We start from the raw sequence: 14,253 nt of genomic DNA on the forward strand, positions 1-14,253 counted from the left end.
CCTCCACTATGGCTATCCAATTATTCCAGCACTGTTTATTGAAAAAGCTATCCTTCCTCCATTGAATTACTTTCGCATCTTTGTCAACGATCAGTCGAGCATATTTATTTGCTGGGCTCTCTATTCTGTTTCGTTGATCTGTTTGTACATCCTCCTGCCAACACCACACTGTCTTGATTACCGTAGCTATACAGTAAGCCTTAATAGAGAAGACAGTGATTTCTTCCACTATATTCTTCTTTGTCAATGTCATTTTAGCTTTTCTAGTACCTGTGCCTTTCCATATAAGTTTTAGGACAAACTTGTTTCTGTTTACAAAGCAAAACAAAACAAAACAAAAAACCGACCCTTGTTAAAATCTTCATAGGGACTACACTGAACCTATAGGTAGATCAATTTACGGAGAACTGACATCTGTTCTATATTGAGACTTCCAACTCATCAACATGGTATGTCTCTCCATTTATTCAAGTCTTGTTTGGTTTCTTTTGTAAGAATTTTATAATTTTCAGCATACAGATCCCATATGTGTTTTATTAAGTAGATATCGAAGTATTTCATTTTCTTTGTAGCAACCGTCAAGAGTTTGTGTTTTTAACTTCAGTTTCTGCATATTCATTTTTAGATACAGAAATATAATTGATTTTTCTGTGTATACTGCATATCCTGAAACTTTGTTGAACCCAGTTATTAGTTTTGGAATTTTTTGGTATATCCCTTTGGAGTTTCCATGTAGACAATCATGTCATGTACATACATCAACTTTTTAAACATTTTGCAAAAAAATTTATATCATTATCACAAATGGAACACGAGCATCACTTGTCATAAAAATGTAATTCTAAAAAATAAGTACAATAAAGACAAAATATAATTAAATTCCAGCTAAATACAGTTGCCTGCGGAGGCCCTCAATGTTAAGCCTGAAAGCTTGCTCTTTCTCTTTCTCTCTCTCTCTCTCAAAGGAAGAATAGCAAATATAGGGGCGCCTGGGTGGCGCAGTCGGTTGAGCGTCCGACTTCAGCCAGGTCACCATCTCGCGGTCCGTGAGTTCGAGCCCCGCGTCAGGCTCTGGGCTGATGGCTCGGAGCCTGGAGCCTGTTTCCGATTCTGTGTCTCCCTCTCTCTCTGCCCCTCCCCCGTTCATGCTCTGTCTCTCTCTGTCCCAAAATAAATAAAAAACGTTGAAAAAAAAATTAAAAAAAAAAAAAAAGAATAGCAAATATAAAAATAGGTGTTGAAAATTTATTAGCCTCAAACTCATATGGAATATTCTCCAGGATCAACCATACACCAGACCATACAATAATCCTCAATACATTTAAAATAATTAAAATCATACAAAGTATGTTTTAAAATTACAATGGAATTAAATTAGAAACCATCAACAGAAATTTGGGAAACTGGGGCGCCTGGGTGACTCAGTCAGTTAAGCGTCTCACTCTTGATTTTGGCTCAGGTCATGATCTCACGGCTGGTGAGTTTGAGTTCCGCATCTGTGCTGTTAGCACAGAGCCTGCTTGGAACTCTCTCTCTCTCTCTCTCTCTCAATCTCTGTACCTCCCCAACTCACGTACACACACTCTCTCACTCAAAATAAATAAATAAACTTTAAAAAAGAAATTTGGGAAATTCACAAATACATGGAAATTAAACACTACACTACCAAATAAAAAAAAATGGGTCTGAAAATAAATTAGAAAATACTTTGAATTGTATAAAAACAAAAATACAACATACCAAAACATATGGGATGCAGCTATGGCAGTGCTTAGAGGGCAATTTATGGCTGTAAATGTCAAAATTAGAAAGGAAGATCTCAAATAAATATGCTAACTTCTACTTTGAAAAACTAGGAAAAAAAGGGAGCAAAGTAATCCCAAAGCAAACAGAAGGAAGGGAATAATGAACAGAGGGAAAATAAATGACATAGAAGAACAATGGAAAGAAATCAGTGAAACTAAATGTTGTTCTTTGAAAAGATTAACAAAACTGATAAACTTTTAGCTAACTGAGCAGGAAATAAAGGCTAAAATTTCTAAAATCAGGAACAGAGGCGTAGACATTACTACTGACCTTACAGAAATGAAAAGGATTATAAGAGAATACTGCACTACACAAACAAATGAGATAACATAAATAAAATGGATAAATTCCTAAAAACATACAAACTACTCTAACCCAAGACATAATAGAAAACCTGAGTATATCTACAGCAAATAAAGAAGCCGAACTGGTAATTAAAATCTTTCCACAAAGAAAAGCCTGGGTCCAGATGGCTTCACTGGTGATTTTATCAAACACTTAAGAATTAAGAAGTAACATCAATCTTTCACAAACTCTTCTAGAAAACAGAAAAGAACACTTTTCCACTCATTCTACAAAATCTACTGCTTTGATATATCAACATCAAACAAAGACTTCACAAAAAACACAAAAACTACAGACCAATATTCTCATGAATACAGACATAAAAATCCTCAATCAAATATGAGCAAGCTGAACCCAGCAGCGTATAAAAAGTGTCAGGGCTAAGTGGAATCTGTCCCAGGAATGCAGGGGGTTTAACATTCGAAAATCAATTAATGTAATACATTATGTTAACAGAATAAAGGACAAAAACCACATGATCACCTCAGAAGATTCAGAAAGAGCATTTCACAAAAATTCAACATTCATTCATAAGAAAAAAAAAACTCAACAAACTAGGAATAAAAGGGAACTTCCCCCACATCGATAAAGAGGACCTACATAACCCATACCACCAATATCCTACTTACTAAGAACAACTAAATGCTTTGCCCCTACAACCAGGAAGAAGACAATAATGTCCACTCTCACCATCTCTATTCAAATTGTATTGAGGGTCTAGAAAGGGTAATTAGACAAGGAAAAGAAATAAAAGATTTCTTTTACTGGAAAGAAAGAAGTAAGACTGTCTGTATTCACAGACAACATAATCTTGTATACACTAACAATGAACATACCATAAACAAAATTAACAAAACAGTCCCATTCACAGTAACATCAAGAACAATGAAACACTTAGGGACAAGGCTAACAAGGAAATGCAAAACTTGTACACTGGCAACTATGAGATATGGGTAAAGGATATTAAAGAAGACTTTAAATAAAATAGAAAGGCATCTTACAGTCATGGATCAGAAAACTTAATATTATTGAGATGCCAATAATCCCCACACTGTTCTAAAGATTCAACACATTCTCTATTAAAATCTCATTTGCTTTTTCACAGAAATTGAGAAGAGAATCCTTTTCACATGGAAATGGAAAAGACCCAGAATAGTCAAAACAGTCAAACCATCTTGAAAAAGAAAAACTAAATTGGAGGACTTATAAATATTTCGAACTTAGCAATCAAAATCACGCGGCATTAGCATAAGGAAGTATAGATCAACTAAATAGAATCAAGGGCCCGAAATAAGATTTTACATTTATCATCAACTAATCTTTGACAAAAGTGCCAAAAAAAATTCACTGGGAAAAAAGTTGTCTTTTTAACAAATAGTGCTGGGAATTAGATATTCACACAAACGATTAATTTGGACCTCCACCTCATAACACACACAATAATCAACTCAAAATAGATGACTGATATAAATGTAAGCTCTAAAATTACAAAATTCTTAAGAGAAAGCATAAGAAAAAAAAGAAGAAAGCGGAAGAGTAAATCTTTGTGATCTTAATTAGTCAATCACTTGAGCATAAGAGATAAAAGGGAAAAAAATCACAAATTGGTTGTTAAAGTTTTGTACTTCAAGAGACACAATAAAGATTGCAAAGATAACTCACAAAAAGGAAAAGAAAATATTTGCAAATCCTATATCTGATAAGGGACTTGTATTCATAATACATAAAGAACTACAACTCAATAGTAAAAAGACAAATAACTCAATTAAAAATTGGGCAGGGGATTTGAAGAGACATGTCTCCAAAGAAGATATACAAATGGTCAATAAGCAGATGGGAAGATGTTTAACATCATTAGTCATTAGAAAAATGCAAACCCAAGCCACATTGACACAACTTCACACCCATTAGGATGGCAATAATGCAAAAGACAGGTTAAAAACAGTGCTGGCTGAGAACATGGAGAAATCGGAACCTCATACATTGCCAGTAGGCATAGAAAATGGTGCAGCCATTGTGGAAAACAGTTTGGCAGTTCTTCAAATTGTTAAATACAAAGTTTCCGTGACACGGAAATTATACTCCTCGGAGTATACCCAAGAGAAATGAAAACATATGTCCACACAAAATTTGTCCATGATCGTTTACAGCAGCACTTTTTAAAGTAGCCAATGAGGCACCTGGGTGGCTTAGTCACTTAGTGACTGATTCTTGATTTCCTCTCGGGTCGTGATCTCACGGTTCGTGGGACCGAACCCCCTGTGTCCGGTTCTGTGCTGATCCGGGCCTGCTTGGGATTCTCCCGGTCTCTCTGCCCCTCCCCTGCTTATGCTTGCTGTCTCACTCTCTCTCTAAAAATAAAGTAAATAAATAAAGTAGCCCAAAAGTGAAAACAACTCAAATTTCAAGTTTCATTCAACCAGTGAATGAAAAAGTACAATATGGTACACCCACACAATGAAATATTATTCAGCCATAAAAATGAATGAAGTGCTAAAGCGTGTGACAACACAGACGAATTTCAAAACCATTATGGTAAGTGAAAGAAGCCAGTCACAAAAGACCACATAAGTGCATGACTCGATTTATAATACAAAATGTCCAGAAAAAGCAAATTTATAAAGACAAGAGAGTACATTAGTGGTTGCCAGGGGCTGGAAGGAGCTGGATGTTGGGAGAGACTGTAAATTGGCATGTTCTTTGCAGGGTGATGGAAATGTTCTAAAATTAGACGCGATGATGACTGTACAACCCTATAATTATACAAAAATTTATTGACCTGTACACTAAGAGACAGGTGGATTTTATGGTGTCTAAATGAGTTCAATGAAATATATTTATAAAGAAATTAAAATTTTAAATTACGTATTAATAAATATTTAAAAATCAAAAATTTATTAGATCCATCTAGTCTTCCTCTGTGACTTAATCCAACGAGCCTTTCTCATTGAGGGTTTGAAAGAGAATTGCAAAGGGAGTCATTTCCTTGCTGCATGATTCCAGTGACAAGTAGCATCTAACATAACTTTGCGTGTAACAAAGGATACAATATACTCCATACTTTAAACCACAACTGCAAGAGAAGTCACATTCCAACCTCACTGAGGCCAAACTAGAGGCGAAAGGGTACTTATCCACAAACCGGAACTAGTGGGACAGCAGGCCCATGATGTCACCACAGGATGTAGTACCTGGACGGTCTCCCACTGGGGATGGAGGGGCTGTGAGTGAATTTACAGTTCAAAGTGAGATGGATGGGTTCTGTTAGGTGGGACATTTTGAAAATTATATATATATATATATATACACACACACACACACACACGTATATGTATATATATATACACATATATATGTGTGTGTGTGTATGTATATATATATATATATATATATATATATATAGGCTTATATAGGCTGGCCACAAAGCAGAATGCCTTCTAAGGAGAATACTATACCAGTGCATTTTTAAAAGTGAATTCCTGGGGCGCCTGGGTGGCGCAGTCGGTTAAGCGTCCGACTTCAGCCAGGTCACGATCTCGCGGTACGTGAGTTCGAGCCCCACGTCAGGCTCTGGGCTGATGGCTCAGAGCCTGGAGCCTGTTTCCGATTCTGTGTCTCCCTCTCTCTCTGCCCCTCCCCCGTTCATGCTCTGTCTCTCTCTGTCCCAAAAATAAATAAACGTTGAAAAAAAAAAATAAAAGTGAATTCCTTTTAAAAGGAACGTACGGTACGTCTCCAGGTATGAGTAGCCAAGCCAACATGTCACAGACACGTTTTGTCTGACCAGGCTGTACTTTTCTAGGAGCTGCCCCTCTTCAAGACCACCTATCTCCCTATTCTCATGATTACGGGGGAAAAATCATCTTGTACCTCCCAAATCCCCTCTCTTGGCCACAAATGCCTTGTCATGATATGGGGAGATCCTTCCATTGGCAATTTAAACTAGAAACAGAGAGAGAGTGCCAGAGACTAAATATGGAGCATATCAAATGCCAAAGCTAAAGGCAGCCTTGCTTTTTTTTTTTTACCGTGGGGATACTAGCACCTTCCAATAAGTTCCCCTTTTCCTGAAAATAATTTCAAGTGGGACTCTGTTTCATGTCACCAAGAATCCTAAATAATCCCAGTCAACTTTAAATAACTGTCTGCTTAACTTCCACTCTATCAGTTCTGCCACAATACACAAAGCTTGGTACCATTACAGCCATGCTTTTGCTATAACTCAATGGTGTCAGATGATAGAACCTTCCCTAGCAAAACACGGTCTCTAGCCACCCGCCCTCCCCCAACCCCATGACAAAAGTTAGTGATTCTGTTGCAATTCTAGACAAGCAAGCTGTTTTAGGGTCACAGTAAAGAATGGAGAGATCTGACCCAAGTCTAGGGAGTTTAGACATTTGTCCAGTCCCCAGAAAAACAAATGATTAAGTGGTGTTTATGGCTGTTATTGTAAACCAACCTGATGCAATGTGATACAAAGTGTCTGAAATCCCAAAGAAACAGAGGGATTTGCCAAAGGCCATGTTAAGAGCTTTTACAAGATCTATTTCCATTGTTTATCAAACGTTGGCTGAATCACCCTTGGATTAGCAAAACCTGAGGCATGATGTCTTTGTCTTCATGAAGATCACCGACTGAATTGCTGAGAGTTGAATTAACCAGGGGAATACAGATAGATGATACAAATTGGCTCTTCCTTTTTTTTTTTTTTTTTTTAGTAGGCTTCACGCCCAGCTTGGAGCCCAATGTGGAGCTGGAACTCACGACCATGAGACGAAGACTTAAACTGGGATTAAGAGTAGGACACTTAATTGACTGAGCCACCCAGGTGCCACTCACTATTCCTTTTTATAGCATTTTTATTTAGTAAAAATAGCTAGCTTATCAGGCTCCATAGAGCTATCATCAAATCTCTAGTCCCTACAGACTGGGTCCCTGCAAATCTCATTTCTGGTTAAAAAAAAAAAAAAAAAAAAAAAGGTGAACAATCCAGTATCTCTGAGGGAAACCAAAGTGTTTGGTTTGATACATCACCTTAAGATTATACGGAGAACAGCCTTAACAACACAGGTATGACAGCTTTTTACATGCGGACATTCAGAGACGGAGGATGTTAACTATCCAAGAACAGTTTTTAATGTGTCTTACCTAATGTCTGAGAGATCACACTTGTTTCCAGCAATAGCCATTACAATGTTTTCTGGACCATGCTCCTTCAGCTCTTTCACCCATTTCTTCAGGGTATGAAATGAATCCTAAACCCAAAGTGTAAATCAATCATTGGAAAGACCCACCAACACAGTATTTCAACCAAGTAGAAATGTAAACTCAACCCAATTTAATAGACGAAAATATTTTCAGGAAACTCATGTACATTAACACCCCACCCCTGTCCTGGCACAAAACTTATTAGCTAAGTTACACTTAAATAACCTGTAGAACTTTCCTTTTCTAAAATTGAAACTTGATGAACTGAAGAAAGTCATGTTAGTAATTTTCTTCTATAAATAACATCAATTGAAAATTACAGCCTTGACTCAGCATGAAAAAGACTCAGTCATAGGACTAGACATGTTTGTGCTTATTTCAGGGAAGAAAAAGAATACACACACACGAGAGAGAGAGAGACACAGAAATCCTGATTTCCTTTCTGCCCTTACTCCCAACCTTCCTCCAGCAAACCAGCCAAGGTAGACAGCACATCTAGGTAGAAGTGGTCAGGAACTCATGGACGGTAACAGTGATGGATCATTAAACCAGCAGTCCTGTGCGCTGAGTCAGCACTCCAGGAGTGGAAAAAGAAAGTCAGCAAACCACTGCAGTTACTTGATGGATAGCCTAGATCCCCGACGTGATAACTAAAAATGTGGTATACTATATATATACAATACATACATAAACATTATCCTTGACATTTTAAGTAGTGTGATGGAAACACTAATAGAAAATAAGTATTCCATAATCACAAAACATGCAGAACTTAACCAAATCATTTTCCTCCACTTAAAAGGCTGACATTCTGGAGAGGGGTACTTGGCAGACATGACCTTGCCTCTACGAGCAGACGGTCAATTTGAAAAATGAATGATCATTGTTGTTTACTTAATTTGGTAGAAAAATTTGAAATGCTTCACTATATACAGGTGAATAAACTCAATAGATGGTGTTGATTATCCCTGGCTACCATGCTATGAAATCTCATTCCAGGCTCCTGGCATGACAAGCAGTCAAGTCTCTGTTTTGGTCTTTTGAAGACAGAGAATCAACACAAATGGGGCCGTTTTGAAGGGGACATTCTTACCTGTTTGGTAATATCATATACTATGACAGCTGCAGCGGATCCACGATAGTACATGGGAGCCAGTGAATGAAACTGTTTAAGAACAATGAATAGTTTTAGGCCAAAGTCAACACATTTCATGCAACTTCAAATTAAAATATAAAAGTTTCATCCTACATTATCCCTATAAGATCCCTGAACTCCCCTTAGAATTCTCCCAGGGTTCGTATTAGGCAATAAATTCTCCTCCTTGACTACACATGTGCTTGTGGCTTATAGACCATGAAATTCACTTTTGGGAAAAGGCCAAAAATACGTTTTACTTTAAATGTTACTCTTCTATGAATTTTCTTTTCTCCACTGCTCATCACTTATCTGATACGACGGATCCACGGACATCTCATTAGGATGACAGAGTGGTAAGAAAAAGATGCTTGCCAAGGGGAGGACAAGAAGAGACTGGCACAGATCACAAGACCCTCACTGAGCCTTTAATGAGGAACATTGATCCAGGACACCTCCCCAAGCCACCCTCAGCCTACACGGCTGCCATCCCTCAAATGAACACAGTGACACAGATGAGCTCCATTCCAAAATGTGAGCACATCAAGTCCCATTGGTCACTAGAACCCTTTATCTCTAAACATGATAGATAATTATGCTGAGGATACATACAGAGTCTACGAATATTTTGAAGGATAGATCTTTGGATACGTCTGGATACATCATGGAAAGGTTTTAAAAGCCAGTAAGAAAAAGATAGCTCAGGCGAAAAATGGTCAAAGGATACACGTAGCTAAATCTCCAAGGAAGAGATATAAATTGCCAGTAAATATTTTGAAACATTCAATTATAGTAAAAGAAATGAAAACAAAAGCAATGAAGAGGCATGTAGTAACTTATTACATATTAAAAAGATTTACTATATCCACAGTTGGTATGGATTCGGGCAGGGGAGCACTCTCATATGTTACCTGGGAATGCATTTGAAGACCTTCGTATAAAAAGACATTCAATATCACTAATCCTCAGGGAAACGCAAATCAAAATCACAATGAGATATCACACCTGTTACGATGGCTGTTATCAAAAAGAAAGGGGGGGGGGTGCTGGGTGGCTCAATCAGTTGAGCGTCCAGCTCCTGGTGTAGGCTCAAGTCATGATCCCAGAGTCGTGGGATTGAGCCCTGTGTCGGGCTCCGTGCTGAGTGCAGAGCTTGCTTAGGATTCTCTCTCTCTTTCCCTCTGTCCCTCCCTGACTCATGTGTGCATGCTCTCTCTCTTTAAAAAAAAAAAAAAGATAACAAGCATTGGTGAGAATGTGGAGAAAAGGGAAAAGGGAACCCTGATGCACTGTTGGGAATGTAAACTGGTGCAGCCAGTATTGAAAATAGTATGCAGGCAACACAAAAAACACAGAACTATATGATCCAGCAATCCCCCTTTTGGTTATATGCCTAAAGGAAATCTCTTCAATACCTTGAAGAGATATCTGCACTTCCATGTTCACTGAAGCATTATTTGCAATGGACAAGACATGGAAACAACCTAAGTGTCTATCGAGGAATGAAGAAAGGAAGAAAAGATGATGTGTACACACACACACACACACACACACACACACACAGTGGAATATTACCCAGCCTTAAAAAAGGAAATCCTGCCATTTGCAACAACATGGATGAATCTAAAAGATGTTATGCCAAATGAAATAAGCCAGATGCAGAACCAAAACAACCTGCATGATCTCACTTATACATGGGATCTAAAAAAGTCAAATAAATACATAGAAGCAGAGAGTAGAAAGGCGGTTACCAGGAACAGGGAGGGGAGGGGTTGGGGTGATGTTGGTGAAAGGTTACAAAGTTGCAGTTACATGGGACGAATAAATTGCAGAGATACAAGGCACAGCCTGATGCCTATGGTAAATTATAGTGTATTGAATCTGGAAATTTGCCAAGAGAGAAAATTTCAGGTGTTATCATCCTTTAACAAAGGGAAAAGGTAACTATGTGAGAAGATATATTAATTACTTTGACTGTCGTAACAATTTCACTATGTGTATGTACATCAAATCATGTTGTACACCTTAAATATATAATTTTTATTTAAAAAACAGAGAGATACTCTCTTCAAAAGCCGCTGTTGGTAATATATGCCAAAAGTTGAAATGTGCCTATTGTTCCGCCCACCAACGCCACTTAAAGGAGCTCATCACACACACAATGGCCCTCATCCCTGTGTTACACATGGGAGCAAATATTTGAAAACGACCTAACGGTTCATCACAGAGAATCCACTAATGGTGTCCGTATATAACAGAATATTCTGCAACAATTAAAATGATGGTGAGGGTTTTTATTTTTAGGAAACGATTACATACAGTTAAAGGGGGAAAGAAACAGTCTCGAAGCTGCTTATGAAGCATACTATGATTTAGAATAGAATGTGAGGTGTTCTGTCTATGTCTCCGGCTACAACAATGTTTCTCCAAATGTTCACAGTGGGATTTCTAGTGACTTGTACATTCTTCTCATGAGAGCCTGTAGAGCATAAATGTTTGCAATGATTTTCTTACATAGGTTTTTAAGTTGAAAAGAAAAAGCAACCATTTTTATTAGAGAGTAGGATAAGGAGCAGGGAGGGAAGGAAGAAGGATAGATCCTGAAGCTTTTCCAACAAAACCATCTCACTCATTCGTGTTGGTTTCCCACATAATACTTATCGCTGAATAAAGCCTTGCCAAATTGAAATGATCCTACTTGGAGATTTAAAGTACGTTAGTTCCCGAGGCATCCCTTGTAATGCGCTGTAGGGGGCTAGGGCAGCACTCTCCAGAGTGTGGAAGGAAACAGGCTCTTTCTCAACCCTCCCGCCCTGGTGCAAGCCTCCACCTTGAACAGAAATAGCCATGGGGCCTCTGTGGTTTTTCAGAAAAGGGAACGGGTTGAATGGAGCTCAGGATGAACCCAGGAGTTCCCAGCTGATGGGCCCTGGCCACTTGCCAGGACCCCCTGGAGGACAGCAGGCCATTTACCATGTGTGCCTTTCATATTCAGTGCCCAACACTGAGTGTCTGTTGTAATTGTTAGACATCACTAAATCTATTTTTAATCTGTCCTTTAGCAGTCCAATCCACATGTAGAGAATAAAGTTAGAATTCCTGCCCAAAGGGAGGATACAAGGAACGTATTTCTGAAACACTCCTGCTTTGCTAAGGGTTAAGAATGCATATAAAGTGTCCTTTTAGCCCAATTATATAAAACGCCCATTTTTTTTTCAATATAGCCTCCATAATAAGAAAGGTCCATATAAACACACCACGTAGGAACACAATCTGTATCTCAAAAATCAAGATACTTGTGGACTCAAGCACAAAGAGGAGCAAATCGTGGATATCTTCTTAAGACAGTTCATTTTCAGCTACAATACTATGAACTGAATCTAAAATGGTCACTGGTGTGCAGGTCTCATGAATTATTGAATAGATCTTTGTATATAATGCATTACTTGTTCTTTCCTTCCCCCAAATGGAATCATTTTGAAATAAATCTGTTGGTGAAGCCACTTAAATGACTTTATTGCCGGGGACTTGGGAGTTTTAATGAGTTAAAGGTTCAAGTCTCAGTTCTGAAACCCGATAATGCATTGACCAACGGATAATATTTGTGGAGGACAAAACGATAAATCACTTCTAGCCTACAATGTGTATACTCTTTCCCATACAAATATAAAAACAAAAGCACCACAATTAGCTTCAATACTCGACATGACATAACTCAATTTCCGTAGAGTCTGAATTAAGACTGATAAAAACACTTACATAAAAAGGTTCTTCCAGAAACAGTTTCCCGATCATGTGAGGTTGATATAATTTTTAAATCTCACCTTGAGAGGTTCTTTGAAAATGAGCATGACAGAAGCCAATTCAAAATCCCTTCTTTCTTAACTATCCAACAAAATATCTAGAATGCCAAATTAAAGGGCTCAGATAACTCTTTAATTATTTAGAAGCAGCGCGGGGAATTATGAAAAGCCAATCTGACTCTCAAAAGAAATGGCTGTGTATGTCCTTCGTGTGTGTGACTGTGTGTTTTTTAACTGTTGTATGTCCACAGAATAAGAGGGAGGGGAATGGTCTTCTTCAAGCTGCTCAGACTTAGCTTTTACAGATGTATGCTAACCTTGCCCCCACTTCCAGCAACTGGGAGAAGGATAAAGTGGGCATAATCTTTCTATAAAACAACCAGACAAGGAATATCAAGAGTCTTGAAAATGTTCATACACTGATTCAACAATGGCACTTCTGAAGGGAATGATCAGAGATGGGCACAGAGTAACCAAAATTCACTCCAGAATCATCAGTAATGCTGACAAATCGGAACCGATGTCAACGTCTAACGATCAGGGACCAGAAACGTAAATTTGGCTTAGCCATACAATGGACTTCCAGGCAGCAGTGAAATTTACATTTCTGAAAAAACAGAAGATGACACAAGAGGCAAGATAGAGCAGTCTGGTACTTCCCTAGGGTCTTCTGCAGAACCCTGGGCCCATGAGGTGCTTTTTGGGAAAAAAGGTTTCTTGGCCAAGTAAGTTTGACCAACGTTGTACATGATAACGCTTCCTCGGAGATTTACAACGTATTATTAGTGAGTGAGAAGCTCTGAAAATTAGTATAGTCAAGAAACCTATTTGTTTTGGTTTTAACTCAGAATTCTCAATTTTCTTTACCTTTTTCCAAGTAGCATTTTTTTTTTCAACGTTTATTTATTTTTGGGACAGAGAGAGACAGAGCATGAACGGGGGAGGGGCAGAGAGAGAGGGAGACACAGAATCGGAAACAGGCTCCAGGCTCCGAGCCATCAGCCCAGAGCCCGACGCGGGGCTCGAACTCACGGACCGCGAGATCGTGACCTGGCTGAAGTCGGACGCTTAACCGACTGCGCCACCCAGGCGCCCCCCAAGTAGCATTTTTTAACATCTCGAGACCAGGTATGCTCAGAACCCACCTTAAGGGCAAAGTACAAAAAGATCTAGACTCAAAGGGAGTCGAGACATCCATGCCTGGCTGCCTGACTCTGTTCTGGTTTCTTTATTCTGTAAACTGTGGGTAGCTGTGGGGGTTGGGGTGGTGGTGGTGATAACTAAGGTTTTTCCAGCTCTGTGATGACACTCACGGCCAAGGCAGGACAGAGTCTGGATGAAACCTCTTCCCTTTGCCCTGCTCTTGATTCTTCTGAGTGTTTTACCTATAACACAAATGTCCTTTCTTCCCATCCCACACCACCCTGTACGTGTGTACATTCACACACTACTCAGCACACAGTGGAAATTATTATTCCAGGAAATATCCAAATCCTCCAGACCACCCAGTCTGCTTCAGGCAAAATTCCTTAAATGCAGGTTTGTGGCATCATAAATTCCACAGCAGCAAAAAATCGTGCATGTCAAGAATGAGCAGTAGTGGAAAATCCATCAAGTTTCCAAACAAGGACAAGTTCCAGCTGGGCTCTGCCTCCCCAGATGAGAATTATCCAAGCCAGAGCGCTCTGGCATCAGGTCCAGGAACTTGTAGGGATTGGTTATGTGTTACGATGTTCAGAGAACAGTGTCCTTGGTGAGTCGCTTCAATGCAGCCCGGGAGTCAATGCTGTTCTGCCTCTGGTGCCAGCACAGGATCAGAAATTCTCACCATCCCACAGAACCCTGAGGCCAGGGACAGTCGAGGGCAGAAGCCAAAACATATCCCGTGGTTCATTAGGATTCAAACAAAGAGGGAAGTGGTAGAGGAAAATTCTTGACATTCCCAACATTCCCAGC

At 39.0% G+C, this 14,253-nt stretch overlaps 1 protein-coding gene across 2 annotated transcripts in view; it reads right to left on the reverse strand.

Moving 5' to 3' along the window:
- The window catches only part of RAB31 (RAB31, member RAS oncogene family), a 135,078-nt gene that overhangs the window by 37,303 nt on the left and 83,522 nt on the right, over positions 1-14,253 (reverse strand). For both annotated transcript variants that reach the window (XM_043558282.1, XM_043558281.1), the window contains exons 4-5: positions 8,453-8,524; positions 7,300-7,406 (exon numbers count right to left, since the gene is read on the reverse strand). In XM_043558282.1, the coding sequence (XP_043414217.1) occupies positions 7,300-7,406; positions 8,453-8,524 (179 nt within the window). The remainder of the gene's footprint in view (positions 1-7,299; positions 7,407-8,452; positions 8,525-14,253) is intronic.

The sequence above is a fragment of the Prionailurus bengalensis genome, chromosome D3, assembly GCF_016509475.1.
Source record: "Prionailurus bengalensis isolate Pbe53 chromosome D3, Fcat_Pben_1.1_paternal_pri, whole genome shotgun sequence".
Taxonomy (NCBI): domain Eukaryota; kingdom Metazoa; phylum Chordata; class Mammalia; order Carnivora; family Felidae; genus Prionailurus; species Prionailurus bengalensis.